General features: G+C 39.3%; 1 protein-coding gene across 1 annotated transcript in view; it reads right to left on the bottom strand.

Moving 5' to 3' along the window:
• Window positions 1-22,378, bottom strand: part of PHEX (phosphate regulating endopeptidase X-linked) — a 168,456-nt gene extending 146,078 nt beyond the window's left edge. Inside the window, exons 1-3 of the mRNA XM_006213000.3 lie at window positions 22,261-22,378; window positions 17,423-17,491; window positions 11,239-11,400 (exon numbers count right to left, since the gene is read on the bottom strand). Of these exons, the coding sequence (XP_006213062.1) occupies window positions 11,239-11,400; window positions 17,423-17,491; window positions 22,261-22,378 (349 nt within the window). The remainder of the gene's footprint in view (window positions 1-11,238; window positions 11,401-17,422; window positions 17,492-22,260) is intronic.
• Window positions 22,379-22,663: the final 285 nt, after the last annotated feature.

The raw sequence follows: 22,663 nt of genomic DNA, 5'->3' as shown, positions 1-22,663 counted from the left end.
ATGATACCATCTTACCGGTTTTCAGAGGTTTTATCGGGTACTAAGAGTCAAACCATCTGAATTCTAATCCTAGCTCCATCACCTATTAGCTGTGTGACCTTGGGCTGGTTATTGTCCTGCTGGGCTGCTTTTGTTTTCTTATTTGCAAAATGCGGATAAACCTTCCATATTATAGGCTTGTTGAGTTCAGGTTAGAGTTCAACAAATGGTAACAAGGGTATTTATTAAATAAAGTCACCTCTAACATGTGCCTGGACTGTTAGGCCCTTCTCTATGTGATGTACTCTTACAAATTTGTGAACATTTTTTTCTTTTTGGCATGTTAAAGGGTCATTTCACAGTAATGAGTAGAAATACCCCCATTAGTAGTAAATCGGGAAAATGGGAATTTTTCCACTTCGTAAAAACGCTCAACTCATCCACACCTTCAAGTTGCCATTAAAAAGTTTTCAGAATTGAGGGTGAGCACACAGCTGAAGCCATCCCATCAGGGAGTTTGGAAATGTGAGGATCAAATTTTCAACTCTGTTGGAGCATGCATTTGTGTGCAACCAACTTTTTAATTTTTCTGGTGCCTGAGTTTTGTCATTGACCAGTTAGGAGTATGTAGTAAAAGCAAGGGGTAGCTATAGCTCAGTGGTAGAGCACATGCTTAGCATGCGCGAGGTCCTGGGTTCAATCCCCAGTATCTCCACAAAAAAAAAAAAAAAAAAAAAAAGGAGTGTAGTAAAAGTAAGTGATCATTCCATTTCTCAAAGACACAGGTTTCAATGCCCAAGAAATCTGAGTCATCTGCTTCTGCAGTGAAATCTGGATGACCCCTGGAAGTTCCTGCAAAAATCCTGTATTCTCAGCTCCATTTTTATTCTGGCTTCTGGCAATGAACAGCAGGAACACGTGAGGACTTAGGGGAGCATCAGGAATAGTTACCACCAAAGCTCACGTGAGTACGCCTCCGAATTCTAACCACTAAAGCCAGCTAGGATTTTTCTTCCCTTTTCAGTCATCCTCTTTCAGGAAGTGGCTTTTCAAAAATACGCAACCCTTCTGAACAACTACAAAGTAAAATACGTTATACACGCCAACCATGCAAAACAGGGCATGGGTGTGGGCAGGTTGAGAAGTGGTGTCGTAGGTGTATATGTCTTTCTCAGGATGTGCATATTGTGCCAAAAAACTTATATTTAGTCCAAAGAACTTAAATTTAGTTGACAGTCTTCTACAGTAAAATGTTTTTAATCTTCCTACAACATTCAAGCTAACTAGCAGGAAACTTTTCATAATGTGTTGCAATATTTATGCTACAAAAATGCCCCCTCATCTGTTTTTCCACTCCTTTTTTTTCAGTCAAGAGTCCCATGCATAGCATTTCCAGGCTGTCGCTCCACTTCTCAGTAACTTCAGCATCTCCTGCCACAAGTCAAAAATCTCACAAATGGATTCTGACTTCCTTCATCCGCCCATCTCACTCCTGTCAGCTCTCACCAACAGCCCTGCTCATTCCTTCCTTCCCACAGAGCCAAGTTATACTGATTTGGTCTCCTCCTTGGAACTTCACGCCAGCACCTCCAGTTCCCCTTTACCCCGTCCTTCCAAGTTCAAACAAGAGCACCTGTCTTCAAGATCAGACAACAAGCGAGCTCTTTCATACACCACATAACATGTGCTTCTGAAGACACTACTTTGTGTATTAGTATTTTCAATTATTTGCACTGTTTATAACTATTTTTAACTACATCATGGCAAAAGCTGTATCATCTTTAGTTGGGCATTGACCTTTAACTCTCTGCTTTCATAATAGGTATGTAAGAACAGACAGTAATTTCATCCATAAATGTATCTGTTTCATGACACAGGCAACCCCATAAAGCTCATACTTAATCAGTGCAAGCTTTGGCATTGGCACAAATCTCCAAACACATACCTCTGTTTTCACCTAATATCCTTATAAATAAATAAAATATAATGTGCTCATTATCCAGGGATTCTAGACAGTGGACTGTTCAAAGATTTGCATACGAGTGGACTCATGGAGCCATGTAATAGTTAGTCATCTCCAGCAGAAACACCTGAATTAAGATGCACTGAAAGGCTGGAGTGAAATAAAACTATACCTTCTTGAGGCCTGCCCCAGCAATCTTTACATAGGCAGGGGTTCTTCATCTTTTTTATGCCATACATCCCCCTGGACAGGTTCTTAAAACCTATGGGCCATTCTCAAAATAATGTTTGTAAGAACATAAGAAATACAGGTTTACAACGGGAATCAGTTATTTCACAACACAGTTAACAAAACAGTTGTTTTACTGTTTGACTTCGTGATATATGTGTCACTTCATTAACTCACTAAATAAGACCTAGCATCAAGTCGAACCACTACTATGGTTTTCAATTGGTGATGTATGTAGATAATATTTCAAGATACCTGCAACATCTGTATTAAAATTTTTAAAAGCGATTCCCATTGGTAACAAAGTCAAAGCTAATAATACCAGAGATTGTAGCCTACATTCATAATTAAAGAAGATGCTAAAGTTCCACCAGAGGTTTGCAAAAATAAAGGTGCATTTTTCCCCCCTATTCAAGTCCCTGAATTTTATCAAAAGCTCTCTTGAGAAGACATGGGTCCACGTTAAAGATCCCCTAGGGATGAGAAAAAGAGAGAGAAAGGAAATTGGTGTAAACAAAAACGACAACAACAACAAAAAATAGTGGTATCTGAGAGGATTTACAACAGCCTAAGATGACATTTTTTCTTCTACCAATTCCCCTTTCCTCTTCTCTGTTCCCCTGTAGGAGAGATTTAAAACTCATGTACACCAATGAGTGTGTTGTCTGACCAATAGATTATTATCGAGACCGTCCAAGGTTTCATGACCAAGGTTTGGCAATAAACGTTGGGAATATACACAAATATCCTAACCTATTTATTGTTTTCATGCCTGGGCTTGCTTCTTTCAGGATTAGCTGCTCATTTACAGGCATAATGAGACTTCTGGAAAAAACTAGATCACGACATTTCACTCGATAATAATGTTGCTAAATTTTTCTTATCTATTAAAGTTCTTTTTTTTTATTGAAGTACAGTCAATTACAATCTATCTCTGGTGTACAGCATAATATCCCAGTCATGAATGTACATATATTTGTTTTCATATTTTAAAGTTCTAATTTTATTTGACTAGGAAACTAACCTTTCTTAAGCACCTAGAGTCCTGAATCAAGTGTACCAAGTGCTTTTAAAATGTCAATTTAATCCTCATGAAATTAACAATAACAACAGATGCCACTTTTTGAACCCTGTAAGACTTCCGATGCATTTCACTGAATTCATTCAACAGCATTGCCAGATAAGAAAAGGAGGCTCAGAAGGAAGTGGTTTGCCTGTGATCATATAGCCAGTAAGTGGCAGAGTCCCAATTTCTTTTCAGAGCCCAAACCTGAATACCATCCTGTGAGTTCTTATTTTTCTTGCTGTAACTTACACAAGATCACACCGCCAGGGAGTCCTGGAGTCCCGGGAAGGGCTCTAGCCTATCTCATTATCCACTCCCCTGTCCTGCCTTCCTGATACCTAAAACACAAATGAAGAACTGACAATTAGCCTTCACCTCCAATCAGGGGCAAGCTCTGGTTGCAATTCAGGGCTCTTTTAGGACAGCATGCCAGCCCCAGGCACAGAAGGAGGGGAGAAAGAGAAGAGAAAGCCACCCAACCCACCCAGCCACTCACCCCAACACTGCACTCAGCCACTCATAGAGGGCACGATCTTTCTCTTTCTTCAACAAGTATTACTAAGCAACAACTATGTGCCAAGCACCATGCTGGGTGCCGAGTTACAGTGAAGCCTAAAATGGACAAGATTCTGGCTCTCAGGAAATATACCATGGGAGAAGCGGGGAGGGCAGCAAGCAGAGATGAGAAAAACAAGTAAACAAGTGTAGAGACAAGATAATTTCAGACAGTTATAAGTACCACAGAGGACACTGATAGGGTAACAGGAAAGAGAGGAACTGGAGACGGAAGGAGAGAGCTATTTTTAATAAAGGTGTTCTCTGATCCTTCTCTATCAGTGGAAAAAATCTGAGTTTCTTCCCAGATAGCTTACCTTTCTAATGGCCTGTTCAGGACACTAGAACAGCACTGTCTGACAGAAATATTATCTGAGCAACATATGTAATAGTTATTTTTCTTTTAACTGTATTTGAATAAGTAAAACAAACAGGTGAGATTATATCTAATAACAGATTTTATTTAACTCAATGTATCTTAAAATATCACTTCATTATGGAATTGATGAAATAAATCATCAGTTTATTAGTGAGATATTTTATATGTTTTCTAAACGAAGTCTCTGAAATTTGGATGTATTTTACACTTATAGCACATCTCAATTCCAAGTAGCCATATTTCAAAGGCTCAAAAGCCACATGTGGCTTGTTGCTACCATGTTGAACAGTGGCTCTAGAGTCTTGATTACAATACCTATTGAGATAGCTTGTGATGTGCAGATTTTTAATTTCCACATGGTAGTCTTGGGGGTCTCATTAACTTCTGCAACCTCCTGTGCCCAACACAATGCCTCTTGCTGGATGCAAATTCTGGTTGCTACCGGCAACAATCGTATTACCAAGCAGACTTAGAAATAAGCATGAGACAGTGGATGTACACACAAAGAAAGGAATGTAATCCTTAATGGCATAGTTCAGCTGCTGGATCAACTCTTACCTGAAGGCCACACTATTACTAGCCATTTTGGTTACATGAGCCAACAAATTTTCTTTCTTAAGTTGGTGTTTCTGTTACCTGTGACTAAAAGAAACTGGTGCCAGGAAAAAAGTAAAAGCTCAGTAAAGAGTCCTGTGTTCACAGATAAATGAATACAATCAAAATGCTGTGTAGTTCAATCTATTTGAAGTGAGCACATTTCCCTCATATTAAAGAACATACAACTCAGAATGAATGTAATTGAATAGGTCTGGTTCTTATCAACCGTACCCAACTTATTTGTAATATAAACCACTATGAAAGAAAAGCTACATTAAAGCCACAAGGGAAAAGATTAGATCTTAAAATAAAAAGCTTGGAACAGGAGAGAGTCAAAAAGTAAGACAAGGACATGCATGGGGGGTGGAATGTACACACAAGAAGAAAATCTAAAATGCTGTCGGAACTACCATAACACAAGCTTTTACACGTAGTGGCCATTCTCATGGCCTCTTTACTTCCTTAATCTATTTAGAAAGAGGTCATACCCTAGAGCTAAATGCACATTTTTCACAGAGCCTTCCAGAAGAAATTCATTTCTTTTTAAATTTTTTTTGGTTTGGGGGGTGGGTAATTAAGTTTATTTGTTTATTTATCTTTAATAAAAGTACCAGAGATTGAACCCAAGACCTCTTGCATGCCAGGCATGCACTCTACCACTGAGCTACACCTCCCACCCATTTCTGTATTTGAAGTGAATGTCTCCCAACAGGAAATTGCAAAACTTTTAAAAATTTGACAACTTCTTTCCCCTTCCTCACACTGCCACCCTACTCATGCTGAAATGGGGCACTGCAATTAAGAAAAATGGAAGCAACAACAACAACAGACTTTTCAAGTAAAATCATTTCATTTCATATCCTACAAGTCTTCGATACAAGCCCACATCTTTACACAGCACCCCTCTGTGCATGCAGGACCAATGATGACATATGTAGAATCCAGCAATGTGTTGCTCCCTGTATGGCCACATGACAACGAACCAGCATGGTCAGAAAAACAGGAATCTGCTCTGAGTGGGCACACTCACTCCAAACAGCAGACTCACTGAGACTGACAGGAGTCGAGTTTTCATCAGCAATAAAAAGTGCACCACAGTGGCTGACTGCTCCTTAGCACTTCCCCACCACATCCCTGTTTTGTTTTTTCCAGTCTGAAATCGTTTGTTTCAAAAAGCTTAACGATGTCAAGGCTCAATTTGGTACATCATTATAGTGACTAAAATGACACAATTCACAATGTTTCCAGTAATAGGAACTTTCTAATTATCAAATGACTTCACAGGAGATGAACTGAAGTCTTCAGCTTTTTATTATCTGCAAAAGATGATTGGGCTAAGATCACTAATAGGAAAAACAAGATTATGGGGGGCGGGTATTTAATTATGAGAATCATCTGAATCTCAGCCAGCAGGTATTCACAAATAAATAACCAATCTATGAATCAAAATCATCTTTCTCTGCTCATTAATGCACAGATCCTAGTTCATCTTACTGTTCTGCTGGTGCTGTCTATGCTTGAACATAATAATGTACTGCATTTCTTTATAAAATATTGGCAAAGATCGCTATTCCATAATAGAGATGAGCTGGCCCTACGCTGACTCATCTGTCTTCTGTTTGACACAAGTGTTCTATCTCACTCATTGCCTCATGTTTCATAAGGGCTCATTTGCAAAATTTTCATCTGCTCGTTCATAAGCAATGCATGCTGTGTCATCTTCATAGTCACATGAAGACAAATTTGGGAGGTTTTATAGGAAGCAAATTCTAATACATTCAAACACATGACTGAATTCAGCCTTTTTAAAAAAAAAAAAACAAAAAACCAGTCTTGGAGCAAACAAGAAATAATTTTATTTTCCAAGTAGAAATCTGAGCCTTATATGCCATTTAAAGAAAAAATTCATGAAGCCAGATTACTGACTTCAATAGAGGGCAATTTTTCATCAGCCAGGTCTGTCAAATCCATTTTCTTCCACAAATTGGACAGCCGTATCTGTGTATTCTCTATCAGCCCTAAGAAAATGGTATTCTCTTGATTGGTAGTATTGGGTTTTATTTTTGGATGTTCTCTCTTTTTATGAAGGGTGAGGAAAAATATCTAGACAGGATTCAGTATTTTTGAAAGCACATGATATTTGTGGAGGATAAGACCAGAAAAAAAGTTAAAGCACTTGAGAGACACTACTTCATGAGCCTTAGAGCTATCTTTGAGACAAAATGGAGGAGCAAAAGGACAAACATTAATTGAGGGCCTGCTGTATGGCAGAACCTGGCCTGTGTACTTTATGTAGGTCATCTCCATTATCCTCACAAATCCTATGAAATGAGTATTCTTCTCTCCATTTGAAACACAAGAAAGCTGAGCTTGGTAAGCTAAATAACTGACCAAAAGTGACATAGAAGAGGAATGAAAGGGAACAGGATTCAAATCTAGCTCTGTGGCTTCAAAACTCATGCTATGACTGGCTTACAATGAGAAAAAAATCTGGAAACAACCTAAATGGCAACACAGGAATTGATTAAACAAATTATAATATATCTGTATAAAGCAGTCATGGCAAATGATGGTATAGGTCTATTTTATTGACCTGAAAAGACATTAACATGTCAAGGAAAAAGATCAGCTCATAAAAATAGAGTATATGATCCTTTTTGAGATCTATATATATAATTTTTCCTGTATACTTCCATTTGAAACGTTATCACGGGGTACTGGGATCTGATGTTTCTTCTTGTTAGTTATTTATAGTTGGTCTACAATGAGCTTATGTTACCTGGATGGTTAGATGGGTGAGTAGACAGACTGAGAGATACACAGATATACACAGAATAAAGAGATACAGATAGAGTTTAAAGATCTAGTATTTAATTCTTGGATTGGCTTTTCCTCCCTTCCCTCTTTCACTCCTTCCAGTCCCCCACCTCTATTTCCCGGGATCACTTCCCAAAATAAACAACTTGCATGCAAAATAAATAAATAAATAAAAATCTGGTGTTTAAAAAAATAAGACTGTCAGTATATCTGATATTTGAAAAGCTCTATTTATACACTTTAAGAATATCTAATTATCCGCAACATACTTGAAGAGTTCAGAAAAATACATATATCTATAAATCTCTATCAATAATATCATCTGTACATTTATATAGTACTTCTATCTGTATAAATGTACAGGTACAGAGAATGAGACAATATCTATACGTTTATAGACAGAGAAAATGAAAGAATAATATGATAAAGCAAATAAAGCAAAACAATAACAATCAGGGAATCTAGGTAAAGGACGTATGGGAGTTCCTTGTGCTATTGTTTCAACTTTCTCTAAGTCTGAATTACCTCAAAATTTAAATGTTTAAAGAACTAATACATATTTTATATTTCAAACACATACAACTGGTACAAGATGACGCTAATTTAAAGAGATCCTACTCTACCATTTGCTCTCCTTCTTGGCACTTGAAGCAAGAGCCCCATAGTTGATTTTTGAATGCATCCTTCACAGTGCTTGTCACAGAATAAACTTGGAGTTTATTTGGGTTGTGTCTTTCCCAGAGCATAGAAATATATGAGAAGCCTCCCATTTTGTTTCACAAGGCCATACAACCTTGATAACAGGAGTTGACAAACCTAGCATACAAAAATCCATGGATCAATTCAAACCATAAATATAGACACAAATGTGAGAAACGATACTAGCTTATTCAAGTTTAGCAATGTCTTAAAATAATAAGCCATTCATAAGTAGGATCTATTTCAAGATTATATGGTTAATTCAGCATGAGGAAAGATACTCCATGTAAAGATACCCCCTTAATAGTGAAGAGACATTTTTCTTGAGCAACACCTTTTTCCATAGTAGGAATAACAGAACACAATTAAAAAAATATTAGAAACAAAGGAAAAATACATTGGAGAGAAATACTAGAAGCATTACCACCCAAACTAGGAATAAGAAAATTATACCCATTATCATTGCTATTATTCAACATTGATCTGAGGCTCCAGTCAATACAGTAAAAGGAAAGGGAGAGACAAAAATTATAACTACTTCTAATTTTACGATTACCTATCAAAAAAATCCCAAAGAAGCCACCAAAAAGCTATTAATTAATAAAATAGTTCTAATAGGATCCAATATAGATATATCAAAGGTTTGTAACAGGCATCAAGAGTTGGCAAACTTTTTCCATTAAGGTCAGACAGTAAATATTTTAGGCTTTGCAGGCCATATGGTCTCTGTAGCAAATACTCAACTCTCTCTGCCATTGTGGTGCAGAAGCAGCCATCGATAAAGCACAAACAAAGGGATATGGCAGTCTTCAACAAAACTTTATTTACAAAACCAGGCTGGATTTTGGCCCACAGGCCACAGCTTGCTGACTCTTACGTCATACCCCTCCCTCAAACAAAAAAATTTGATAAAGAAAAGTTACCATTTAAAACAGCAAGAAACTATATAAAGACCTAGAAATCACTTTCTAAAGGGCAATTCCGCTTTATGCAACAAAAATGAAACAGTGAATACTCTTTCAACACAACAATTTCATTTCTGGGAATTTACCCTAAGGATACATTTAGATAAGGCCATAAAGATGTGTAAACTTGGCTATTTATTATAGTGTTATTTATAATAGAAGATATCTACTGACATAACCAATGTCTATGAGGAATGCATCGTTTGTTAGAGTAGGTGACAGAGTAGCATGCATAATCAGCTAATTTTTTAAAATATAGGGGCTTGCATACGAGATTATGCACATGTGCACACACAGAAAAAAAAAACTGTTAAGATATATACCCAATTGCTTTATTAGCAGTTATTTCTAGAGGTGGATTTATGTACCACTTTCTTCTTATTTTTTGCATGCTATTCTTGTTTTTTATTTTCACTTGGACATAAAATTTTTCACTTTTAAAAGTAGCAAGCAAAAAAAAAAAAAAACCAAAAAAAACTTGTGCTGCTCTGAATAATTTACTCTTATTTTTATGAATTTTAGCCCATATACAGAATCTTCCTCAAACAAAGTTCATCGATACTGATTGTAGTTTTTACATTAAGACATTTTCAGAAAGTTCTTTAAATTACTATAACTGCTTCATGCAGTTATATATAAAGATAGAAATCTTTGGGCTATAACTAATATAAAAGGATCACCTACCTGGAAAGCTTGACTTTTTCTTATCCTTCAGCGGTATTTCGGCTTGTGTGACTGTGTGTGTGTGTGAGTGTGCATGCACCATGTCTCTGTCTAGGAAGAAAAGAGCTAGAGAAGGGAAAAAGGAAATATGCAAGAATGGTAGGTAAAGGACCAACACAAGATGGTCCTACAGGGAAATAAATCTTAGTAAATTCTTTCCTTAAGGTCCTATTTACAGTTTTGCAGTACAGAAACCTCACCTGTGGGGTTATGGACAAACCCTGACATTCTTGTGAATTCTCATTTATAACTTATGAAGACTAAGTTTGAGCCTCCTACTAGAAAATCTAAGTCCATATGATTGACAGCCAGTTGTGAAATTTAAGCACATTTTTCCCTTACAGTTGACAATAGGTATTTTGCCAGTGGTTTCAGTTGTTATACATATATAAATTGATACATATTTAACTTTCATACACTTAAAGTCTTGGGGAAAAGGATATGGGGAAGAAACAAAAATAATGATTCTCAAAAATTCTTTGCAGATGTGTTACTGAATGCAAGTTACATGGCACAATTCACAGCTACCAGAAAGAGGACAAAAAAAAATACTATTTTTGCCTTCTCAAAACAATACCTTACCTGGCCTTGAAATCTCCCTACTTCCAACCCGAAGTGGTTTTCTACAGCAGCTCAGCATAAAAAAATAGATCAATTGTGAGTAGAAGATCCTCTGGCAAAAGACATTCCCAGCTTTTGAAAAGTGTGTGTGCACGCATGCATATGTGAGTATGTGTGTGTGAGCTTGTCGTTGCTAGAGAGGCCACACGAGAAAGGACAGTCTCCCCAGAGCCAACTTAGAAGTTAAGAGGAACAATATGACAAACACAAGGTCATCCAGAGTTCTCAAAAGTAATGTCAAAAGACAATGAAGTGTAAAGTACATTTTGTGAACTATGAAAATCCAGTACACAATCAGCAAGTGATGAAGTTTGTTCTGAACACAACAGACAAATAAGTATACTGATATAACATGACTTTCATTAACTATCCCTTTGCTCCTAACCTCAGTCAAATGCTATTTATCCTTCAGTAGCAGAACTTACTATTATCAAACTTGAACATAACGAGCTACACTAGGCTTGCATTGAAATCTGGGAGACTGGAATTCCACAATTTTCCTTTCAATCTTCCACTTTAAAAAATCTTAGAAATGAATTTAGTATAGTTAAAAAGTGAGCAGTCATGCTTCAAACCCAAAACTATGTTTTTCGTGTCAAATATTGCTCTCTGTAAAGAGCATCACCAAACCCCACCAGAAGCTTACCCTTCAACTTGAGGTCGACATTACGTCTCAGCCAAGGATAAATCCCATAGCTTGGCATATCTTCAGGAATTGGATTACTGTTTATCCAGCCATCACAAGCGAACCGGAAGAAATTATCACAAGGGTCCACAGACAGATTTACTTTACTCAAGATGGAAGCAGCTATTTAAAAAGAAAATCATAGGATTAATGACAAGCACTGAATATTGTGTACTGGCCTTGTCCAAATTAAACAACAATTTCATATCAACCAGTTCCCAAGTCTTGGCTTTTACATTTCCCCTCAAATGACTCCCTAAGTCAACCTGACTACATTCAATTATTATATTCAGAGTGAGCAGATAAAAGTTTGGTGGTATTATTGTTTCTGGCTTCTGCAAGACTGCTCCTAACATCTGTGGGGCCTGGGACAGGAATACAAATGGAGTGTATGTTAGATTGTTTGCAAGGATGCGTGTGACATTTCCTTCCATCCTCTCGTCCTTCTGCAAGGTGACTTTGCCCCTCTTCCCACCAAGCAGAAGGATCTATTTCTCCTGCCTTGAATCTGGGCTGGCCTTGGGACTTGATGTGGCCAAGAGAGTGTGGCAGAGAAACTTTTCATGAGTTTCGAAGCCAGGCCTTAAGAAGCCTTTCACTTTCCATGTTAACTCCCTTTGAATGGAGCCCCAAGGGCATCCTTTAAAGAAGCCTCCTGGAGGAGGTGAGGCCACATAAAGAACCAAGCCACCATCAACTACCAGACACATGACTGAGACAATCATGGACATTCCAGGTCATGATCCAGCTAAATGCAGCTGTAAGAACCCAGGCAATCTCAGCAGAAGAACCCTCACCAAACTCAAGGCATCAAGAGAAACATTAAATCACTCTCGTTTCAGGTCTCTAAGGTTTGGGGTGGTTGGTCCACAACAAAGGTTGACACAGAGGCCCACATGTCATTTCTAAGTATTGAACCGATCTATCTACAACATACCTTCATAAAGACCTCCAGAGCCAGGTCTGAATTCTTGAGGCCCTTGACATACAGTGCAGCTCATGGAGGAATGACTCCCTGGAAGGGACCCAAACAGGCCCTGAAAGGAGGCTTGGGGCCATGCGGCAGGGTATGTCACGTTGTAGAAGGAAAGGGCTGCTGCCCTGGCCTCACAGACTCCTCGACCGGGGAGAGGTATGGCCAGAGCAGGGCAAAGTGGAACATTCTAAATGAAGGGCCCAGGTCTAGGGGCAGAACTGAGTATTTGTGTAACCTAACAGAAAAACACAAGAGACTGATCTACCATTCTTTCCTCTTAAGCCCACAACTGATTACATATGTAAGACAGTCAATTCGTAGGAAGTTTGTGCATACTTAAATATATACCCATGAGCTTTAGAAAAAGTCTTTCATTACTAAATAAGACCCCAAAATTCCTCATAAAGCACAAAGATATGCACCAAATGATTTTTTTTTAAAGGCAGCCAATATTTTAATGGCATTAGAAAGATGACATCCTGGGTAATTTTCATACTCTAATGCCAGAATACATTTGTTTGAAGTAATGAAAACCCAATGAGTTTTCAGCTAAATATGAATGATTTGCCAAAAAAGTATAATCTGCATAAATTTAGATACACATATTACAATTCGGTTATATGTGTGATTCCTCCAGGTTTAAGAGTAAGGCTACATAGTTTTCTAGCCTAGTCTTTCTATGAAAATTTCAAACAGCTTTTTGTCTTTGATGAAGTGAATAGTACAGACGTCCTAATCTCTACAGAACTTCAAAATCCCCACCATTCCCAATCCTTCCCCACCTCACCTCAAAAAAACAAAAATTGGTTTGGAATCTAAGTTTGATAAATTTAAAACTGTCTTAATATTTCCATCTTTCACAATTAATTCAACTGTCTCCGATTTTTACTTACTGCTACAATTTTATCATTACTATTTAATAAGCAAACATGCTAGAATACATAAAATCTTCATTTCAGTTTGTATTTGTAGTTACTCTGGCTCTGCAACCACAGAATGAATCTGCTATGTGACACCTCAGGGACATGGATCAGACATGCTGCGATCCCACACAATATTTAGAGTCACACAGAGGCGCCCTCCCACACATTTTTATTCACATAAGGACACTGTTTTCTGGCCACCTTCCCAAACTTCCCCCTGCCCCCAACCTTCCAATGTAACCTCTCCATCTTCTCAGTGTTCTTGCAGGTACCTAAGCTGCAAGATCAGCTCTGACCTCAACCCTGATACAAAGTGGGAGAATACATCACTCACAGTGAATTTGGAGCTGAGCCCACTAAGTGGAAAAACTCTAGCTTCAGCCTCTAAATTCATCACTCACAATCCACAGCTGGGCACAAGGCTACACTTTCTGCAAGGGAACTGTGAATTCTAATTGCAAGGGACCATAGTTGTCAAGACCCCAAAACTCCTTTACCCCCATTCAGCTCCATGGAGAAAAAAAACCCCAGAGAGTCTTGTTTTAATAAAAGAAATATGACGATGAAGGAAGTCTGTGAAAAGCCAGACTGTGTATTTCCTCAAGTCATTGTATGTAAGGTAAATTGTTATGCAGTCTCCAACTAGGTTTATGCAGTACAGGCGGAGGCATTGCCCCATATACCAGCCTGACTTCTTAAGTTTAATCAGGGCTCAGGGAGAGGGTGGTGGTGGTAACAATAAAAATTAGAAATATTGAGCGTTTCCTCTGTGCCAGGAACTATGCTAAGCCCTCTCCCGGCAGTACAGACTTATCACAGATTCTGGAGCCAGACCACCTGGGTTTGAATGTCAACAACACCCTACAATAACCCTGTAACCTTAGGTAGGTTACTTGGCCTCTCAGTTTCCTCATCTGTAAAATGTGGATAATATTAGCACCACACAGGATCTTCTTGAAAATTAAATGAATAAATATGTGTAAAGTGCTTCCAACTGCGTCAGGTACATTGCCAAATAAATACGGTTGCCAGATAAAATATAGAATGCCTAGTGAAATTTGCATTTCAGATAAATGACTACTTTTATGGCATAAGTACTACCAAATATTGCATGGGACATGTTTATGAAAAAAATTGTTGCTGTATATCTGCAATTGAAATTTAACTGAGCATCCTGAATGTATGCATGTAGCTAAATCTGGCAACCGTACATATAAATTTGCTATTATAATTCCACGCTTAATCTGAAACTCTTGAGGCCAAATGTTTCAGAGCTCATAGATTCTAGAAAAGCAATACAGTGCATATACTATAGATTATACAATACCTCCAGCAATGTCTGGAGCTGCACTCCTGAAGCAAGCACATTAATAACCACATAGGAAATAAATGCATATATAAAGTGGGATGAACAAAGCCTAAAACAGCCTAACATGAGTTAAGACCCCGTTTTGCCATCACAAGAATTGAAGTTGGGTCCAATCTTGCCAAGTAAGAGTCACAATGCTCTCTGGGTTTAGGGTGAAGGATTGGGCATTGTGGACCTTGACTGCCAGTACTACCACCATCACTATTTTTTTCTATTCTCACAACCAGTAAGACAAGTAAAAACGGTTACTTCCACTTTACAGACGGTCAAACTGAGGCTTAGGATGCTTTATGGATTTAGCCTAGGATATGTGGCTTGTAAGAGGCCAGCTCACGCTTCCAACCCAAGTCAGCCTGTCTGCTCCTATCCACTATCATTAGCATGCCCTTGTTTCCTTGTTTGTTTGTTTTCTTTCTCCACCTTTTATTCTGAAAGAAGGACTAGGATAGATGGAAACAAGAGACAAGGAAGAAAGAGTTAAAGGCATGAGGCACCTCAGAAAAGATTGGCACCTGCTCAGAAAGGACTGGTAACTGGTCAGAAAAGATTCAGAACATACCTCTCCCGGAATTCATCCTGAAGAGACGCACCGCGGCGCCTAAGCACACAGCCGCCGCGCACCAAGCACACGGCGCGACGCACCGCGCTCGCACGCAGCGCAACGCCCACGCGGCGCACCGCCCACGCACGTGCACGCACGCAGCGCAACGCCCACGCACGCACCACCCACGCACACGCACAGCGAGCCTCACGCTGCACCAAAGACGACTAGCCCTGGCGAGCCATTCGCTACAGAAACAGCAAAAGTATCCTTTTCAATATTAGAAAGCCATTCACCAAGGTGAAAATTAAAAACAGGACAGCAAGGCAAAAAGCTAGCTGGCAGGAGGCAACATTATCAGTGTCATTCTTTAAATTTTACTCAGCGTTATTATGATTCTAATAAAAACACAAAACTCATGAAATGCATGGCTCTGTGTAAAAAAAGTTGACTCAAGGCAAATTGAAAATTTGAGCTCAAAAATTTCAGTTTCACACATCTGCAAGAAGCATTCCACAACAAAAGCACAAGGTGCTATCACCTCTAAGACCTGTCCTCTGATAGTCCCACACCCGACTCCACATCACCCTCGCTCCGCTGGAGAAAACCCTAGGGCAGCTAGCTGCTCAAGCTGGGAAAAGCAAAGGGCCTGGGAATTCCCACATCTTTCTCACCTTTTCACGGACAAGATCAAAAAGCTGAAATGGCTGTCTAGTCACTAGACTAGTAGCTCTAATACTATGAAAAAGCAAGACAGGACCAGGGTCAAAGAGAGTCACCTGGCATGGCCTCTAGCACCAAGGCACAGCTGGAGAGGAGCCAGACGGGAACTTGAAGCCCAGCCCGCCATTAATTCAAGCTATGACCCTGGGCAGCTTTTAGCTTCTAAATCTAAGCGTCACCTTTTCTCACAGCCCACATCCAACCCTTCAGGAAGCTTTCTATCTCCTACTAAACCCTCCAGTCTCGCTTCCCATCTCTTGAATTCAAACCACTATCACCTCTCACCTAGCTTACGGAAGTGACCACCTGCCTGAGCGACCTTCTTCCATTCTTGCTCCCTGTGGTCGGTCTTCCACCCAGAAAGACTCCACTGAGTCTGGCTATCCATAGAGATCTTTTTAAATGCTAATAAGATAATGCCTCTGAAAACCCTCCAGGGTCTTCTGAACACACTTAGGAAAGCCTCAAACTCCCTGGCACCTGGGTTCCCCACTGTTTCTCATCACCTGCACTCTGCCCCTTACCCAGATGCTCTTCCTACTCAAGTCCACCAAGCTCTTTCCTCTACCGGGTTCTTCCCCCATCCCCCTACCCTAGAAAGCCTTTTCCTCCATCTTCACACAGCACTCCCCTGTCATTATTCAAGGGCCACTTCAACATCATTATTTTTTTAGACTTTTCAATCTAGCCATCCTACCACTTGCCCCCACATTATTCTATTTTAATAATTTTCTGTCTAACATGTACTATCAGCTAATATTTTTCTTGTGCATTAATTGCCTTGTGTGTTTGTCTCTTTCTTCCCTTACCTGACCATTCTGTCTCACTGCTGAATTTCTAAAACTTAACTCGGTGTCTGGAGTGCAATAAATATTTGGTGAATTAATTCATTAATCTCTTCTGTTAAAGCCAAGACGAAAGTGAGAGGGCCGTGTGCTTAACTTATCCTATCACTTTCCCTTTGGAAAACACGCTAGAGTCCCTGGCCACTTTGAAAATGGGGTTGGGGCTGGAATCCAGGTCTTGCAACTCTACGCCCTAACCCTGGTTTATGGAGGGTATCTAATAGAGGTGGTAAAACTGAGGCAACTTTAACCACTCATCTTCACTTTGGGGTACCCACTGATACACAGCCTATCACTTCAGGAAAAATTTAACTTGTAATGTGTAATGAAAGACCCAAAGGGATTCCAGGTGACAGTGAAAGGGTGGATTTACAGAGGGTCCCTGCTTAGATGCAAGCAAGTCAGACCCACTGATACAGAAATACTGCTTAAGATAAATAGGAATCTATATCCAGCTAAAGTGATAGGAAGGTTGATGATCTCTGTCTTCAGGTCTCAAGAGAAGCCATTCAGCCTTCCAAGCCCCTTCCTGATTTCCTTCTAATGACTTGGAATGCTGCACAGCTGTTTTATTGCAAGAAAAAAAAGAAAACTTACATTCCACGACTTCACACCAAGACTTGCAAGTAAACTTAAAATTTCATCAGAATTGCATTTCATACTTGGTAAACCTCAAGCAAACAGAATACTAAAAATACCACCTGTTTTCTCTTCCATTCCCCAAGGTACTATAATTATAACTTGACACAGGATGGAAAACTGACTTACCAGCTTCAATGCATTCTGGCTTCAGGCAGTACTCCGGTTTAGCTTGGAGACTTAAGAAACCTTGACTCACTGAAAAAAAAACAGGCCAAAATAAAGAAATGACTGGCTCGCAGCAGACCACCAGCAGGTAACCCACTGTAGTCAGACACATATGCGACACATTTGATATCAGTTCATCCTTCTCAGTGTTCACAACAGAATTCAAAAATCCAGTTGGCTCAGTATCACAGAACCAGACTCTGGTCACTAGCTAAATAACTTTGGTGAGACTCTCAGTTGTTTTCAAACTTAGTTCTCTCGACAAGTGGGCACAACTAGACCAGTGCTTCTTAAGAGTGGGGTCGTCCCTGGGGCAGGGGCAGGGGCAGGGCAGCAGCAGCAGCAACATCACCTGGGAGCTAATTAGGAATGAGCCTTAACGCAGACCTGCTGAATCAGAAACTGTTTGGTGGGGCCCAGCCATCAGTGTTTTAACAAGCCCTCCAGGTCATTCTGATGCACTCAAGTTTGAGAACCACTGGGCTAAATGATCCCTAATCTTTTCTATCTTTGATTATCTGTGGCTTAAGTCTCATAATTTCACTTTTTGTTTATAACTACATTCTCATTTTAGTGATGGGAAAATTGACACAGACTATGTCATTTGGACCAAATATAGAGTTGAAGGTGAAAGCAAGCAGGTGTGGCATTTAAAGTTCTGCATCTTATTTAAACCATCTATACAGATGCGGCCCATAAAAGGGAGGGAGACTAAAAATATACTATATATAATTCTGTCATCTACCTGCCTCATATCCCACACACCGTCCTCCCACCAAACCCCGTCTAGCTACCAGACAGATGCAGCTTTGTGGACCAAGCTTCCAACTACTTGCACCAAAACAAAACCAAACAAAAACCCTGCGAGATGGTGGCTCAATTTCCCCCCAATCTGGCTGGTAATATCATCTAAATGGATTTCTGCAGAAGTATAGAAGGGTGTCCTATTTGTAAACTTCAGGTAGCACCTGGGTGTTAGCAGATGTGAGTTTAGATTTCAAAAGTATTTTTGGTAGCCAAGGAAATTGTGGAGATTCATTATTGCTGTACTCTGGGAGCAGAAATAAGGAATCATTTGGAGATGTGGCCATGGGGAGATGGATGGTGGTGGGTAAAGGGGGGGCCAAGGCCTTTCATGGTATCCTCAGCAGAGAAACAGGATCAGAAAGCATGGTGGTACCTGTATTTCTGCTGGAGATGGAAGACCTGTACATCACTTCCCAGTGTGGCAATTTGTATTATTTCTTAACCCACATTCTAAGAGGAGCCTGCTTTTCCTTTGTTCTTTTCTCTGTTGCCATCCTCCAAACAGCCTTTTTACCTGTGTTACATTAGAGATTCAAGAAAACTGCCTATAGAACATCTCAGGCCTGTTTTTGAGAAAAGAAGTATCTTAGCGTAAAGTTACATTTTGATTTCTTTAGAAAGCAAAAAAATTAAGAAGGTGAAAAAATATACGTGCAGCATAAAGATTAGTAGGGAATACTTCAATATGCCTTGGCCGTGGAGCCATGGGGTAAATTTTCCCTTCAGTCTCCTTCTATATGTTTACCAAATGTTCTTTAATGAGCATGTGGGGGTTTTTTCATAATGAGAAAACAAACTTTACTGTAAATAATAATAGTTTTAAGATTCTGGACAATACCTTCTTGATAGTAGCCTTATTCTATTTTAGAAAAAAGATAATGAAATGGTTAATCTAAATTTATTCCTTTCAAGATCAAAACTTCCAGTTATAAAATAAAGAGGTCATGTGGATATAATGTACAGCATGGTGACTATGGTTAATAATACTGTATTATATATTTGGAAGTTGATAAGACAGTAGATCTTAAATGTTCTTATCACAAGAAAAAAATATGTATGTGTGGTGATGGATGTTAACTTGACTTATGGTGATCTTTTCACAATATATACAAATATCGAATCATTATGTTGTATATCTGAAACCAATATAATAATGTTATATATAAGTTATATCTCATTTTTAAAAGTTTTAAAGATTTATTTCATGGAAAATAATTATTGACCCAAAACCTCTAGTGAAGCAGAACTAAAATATCTTTACCTGATGATGAGTTAAAGGAAAGTTTAAGCTAAATTTATTGAGACACAGACAAACCCAATCCCTCAAGGAAGAGCATTATATCCAGGAGTAATTATCTTAAGATCCTGCAAATGAAGAAGGGTCAACAAGCCCAGATAATGTGAAGGTTTAAGTCAATGAAACAGTGACAACAAAGAAAACATTTTTAATATAAAAATGAAAATATCACTATTGACTGGTTAGGAACTTTAAAAAAACTTAAAGAGCAGTTTGGTTTCTTATTTTGGATTGCTCTATAACCAGCAGAAATGACCTCCGAATGCAGTGCGGTCGTCTATAGGTGGAGAGCATGGGAATGACCGTAAGAATGTTTCAAGACATGTGAAAATGATCTGAAATCTACATTTCAATATCCAGAAATCCAAGTGTACCAGAATACAGCCAAGCCTATTTGTGTATCTATTGTCTGCGGTTGCTTTTGTGCTATAACACAGTCGAGTAGCCACAACAGAGACAATATGGCCCAGAAAGCCAAAAATAATTGTACATGTGAAATTTATATAATGTTATACACCAATTACTGTAAAAACACTGAAGTTTAAAAACAGAGATTACTCCAGAGCCTGAAATACAAAAAAGTGGTAGGAAGGAATGCTAGAAATTACAATCATGTGGCTGAACTTGCATAGGCAGAAAAATACACCAGAAGTTTACCTGGAAGCTCTTGGAAGAGAAGAGGACCTTAACCAGAATATTGTCATAAAGAGCACTGCCTGGCAGGTCTCAGGAGACTTGCAGACAAGGACTTTGCTAGGTGCACAGTGGAGGTGGGCAGCAGAGCCTGTGGGACTGGGCACAGTGAAAAGGGGTGGAGGGAAGGGAGGGAGTCAGAAATAGTGCAGAGACATTTGCCAAAAATATCATTTATTTTTTAATTTGAGAGTGTGTTTATTTTAAAGCAAATGTCTCTGAATGTATACATCCAAATGGACGGGGTCCCCTGAAGCAGTGCTTCTCAAACTTTAATTTGCAAATGAATCACCTGTGGATCTTGTGACAATGCAGATTCTGAATTGGTAGGTCTTGGGTGGAGCTCAGGCTCCCAAGTGATGGTGATGCTGCTGGTCTGTGGACCACACTTTGAGTCGCAAAGGCAGAGAGAGGCCACATCCTTATTGTCTAGTACTGTTAGAGCTCCTCTTAAAGATGTGAGGTGAGAGTCAAGTTACTGGGCACACTGGAAAGTTACTTTTTCAATTTTATGCGGCCTCCTTATCCGTATTGCCTGACTTGATGAATTTTACTGTGCTCTAAAACCTTTAGAGCTGATCCCAAAGAATCATCTTCTCTCAAACAAAGATTTGCTGTCCTCAAGAATATTCTGCCTAGTATCCTACAGCCTCGGAATGTAATCATAACAGTGAGTTTTGAAAAAGTTTCAAGCAGCAGTAACATCATTAAAAAGAGCACATATTTTTACATCAACAATAATCATTTGGATTTTTAAGTTTGGAAGTATTTGCAGAACACAAGTAGTCTAACTTTGTAGTCACTTCTCACATAGTACGTAGTCCGTTGGCATGCCCATAGTATTTTTCCTCCAGTTTTGAATTTCAGGATAAGACACTCCCTTAAACCCAAAGTGCCAAGAAATCTCACAACAGTTTTTGAGAGCCTCAAATCCAGTTGCAGGAGTAGGAGGTTTAGCTGTACCAGAAAGCAAGAAACCCACCTAATTTCCTAAATCTTCAGCCACAGAAAACATGGAAAGATGGTTTGCTCGTTTTAGTAGAGTTTTTCAACCACACAGCCCGAACTCTTTGAAAGTTTAATTACTGGTTTTTCCCTGCCAAGATAAACATAGACTCCTGCGTCCTGTATATGCCAAGGTATGTTTCCAGGCTTGCTGCATTTCAAACTGCACCGAGAATCTCCTAAGTACAGGGCTTGGTCCTATATAACGTTCAAGCTAATGAAATAGTATGGGCTGGATGAGAAAAATAAAGGAGAATAGTCAAGGGTTCAAAATGCCCAAAATTTTAGAGCGTCCCTCTCCCCTTTCTAAGACACTTCATTCTTCTCATAAGAATATGCTTTTATCATCATATATACTCCCTAGGTACTTCATTAAAATAAGTGAATCACAATACCTTTCAAATCTTGGGAGGAAAACCTCTGTTTTCCTTCATAATAATTTTTAAATCTAATAGAAAGGCAGAGTTAAATTTTTATTCCACCAGACTCACTGGATTAGAAATGAATTGAATATCATTAAAGGTGCATTTTTAAAGACTTTGTGTTTTGTGAGTTAAATTTCATGATTGACTCAGGCAAACATTGACAGAAATCAAACGGAAAGAAATTCCAACATGGTTTGATCACGATATAAAGTCTTTCCTCACTAAATAAATGAAAGTATCTGACTATGAAATCATAAATAGTCATTTTGCTAAATGTAATGCATAAAAAACATGTTTGCCCAGTGCCACCAGATCCTCCAGCCACTTAAAGCCACTTTATACCCACTTCACATCCTGGACTATGCATTTGGTACTTGGGTGTATTTCTTCATTTACCCTCCTAAAGAAACAGCTTCTTTTCATTTGCATACTCAAGAGAAACTAAGGATGCACCACCTACTAGCACAAGCAAACAGCCCTCCACCTGCATCCTGACAAGGTCTGCCAGAATAAAGCACAAGGAAACGTCACTGCACTCACCCAGTTCCCTGGCCTCCAGCGCCCCCACTTACCCAGAAAGAGGACCGTGCCCAGCACCAGAGTGCCACCAACGAACACGACCAGGGCGATTTGAGTACCTCTGTTGGCCGTCTTTCCACTCTCCATGCTGCTCCCCGTTTCTGCCTCCATCGAGAGAGATGTAGAGGCCAGGCAAGAAGAAAGTTGCTTTCTGTGGTTTGGTGGCTGGTCTCAAGAGCCTGTTAGGTGTTGACATCCAAGGTTCTCGTGCTCTTCTACTAATAGACAGGTTAAAAAAGATCCCGTCAGGAAATGTCCTCTCGCCACCCCTTCTCAAATAGTTCTTCACAAATGAAAGAAAAGAAACCCGAAATATTGGTTGCCTTGGCTTTCCCCCTGACCAGACAAAACAAACAGCGGTTGCTTTATCTTGGTGCTCTCCCCCCAGCAAAGTCC

The sequence above is a fragment of the Vicugna pacos genome, chromosome X, assembly GCF_048564905.1.
Source record: "Vicugna pacos chromosome X, VicPac4, whole genome shotgun sequence".
Classification (NCBI taxonomy): Eukaryota; Metazoa; Chordata; class Mammalia; order Artiodactyla; family Camelidae; genus Vicugna; species Vicugna pacos.
The sequence above is the reverse complement of the archived record's forward strand: the minus strand, read 5'-3'. Positions and strand labels throughout refer to the sequence as shown.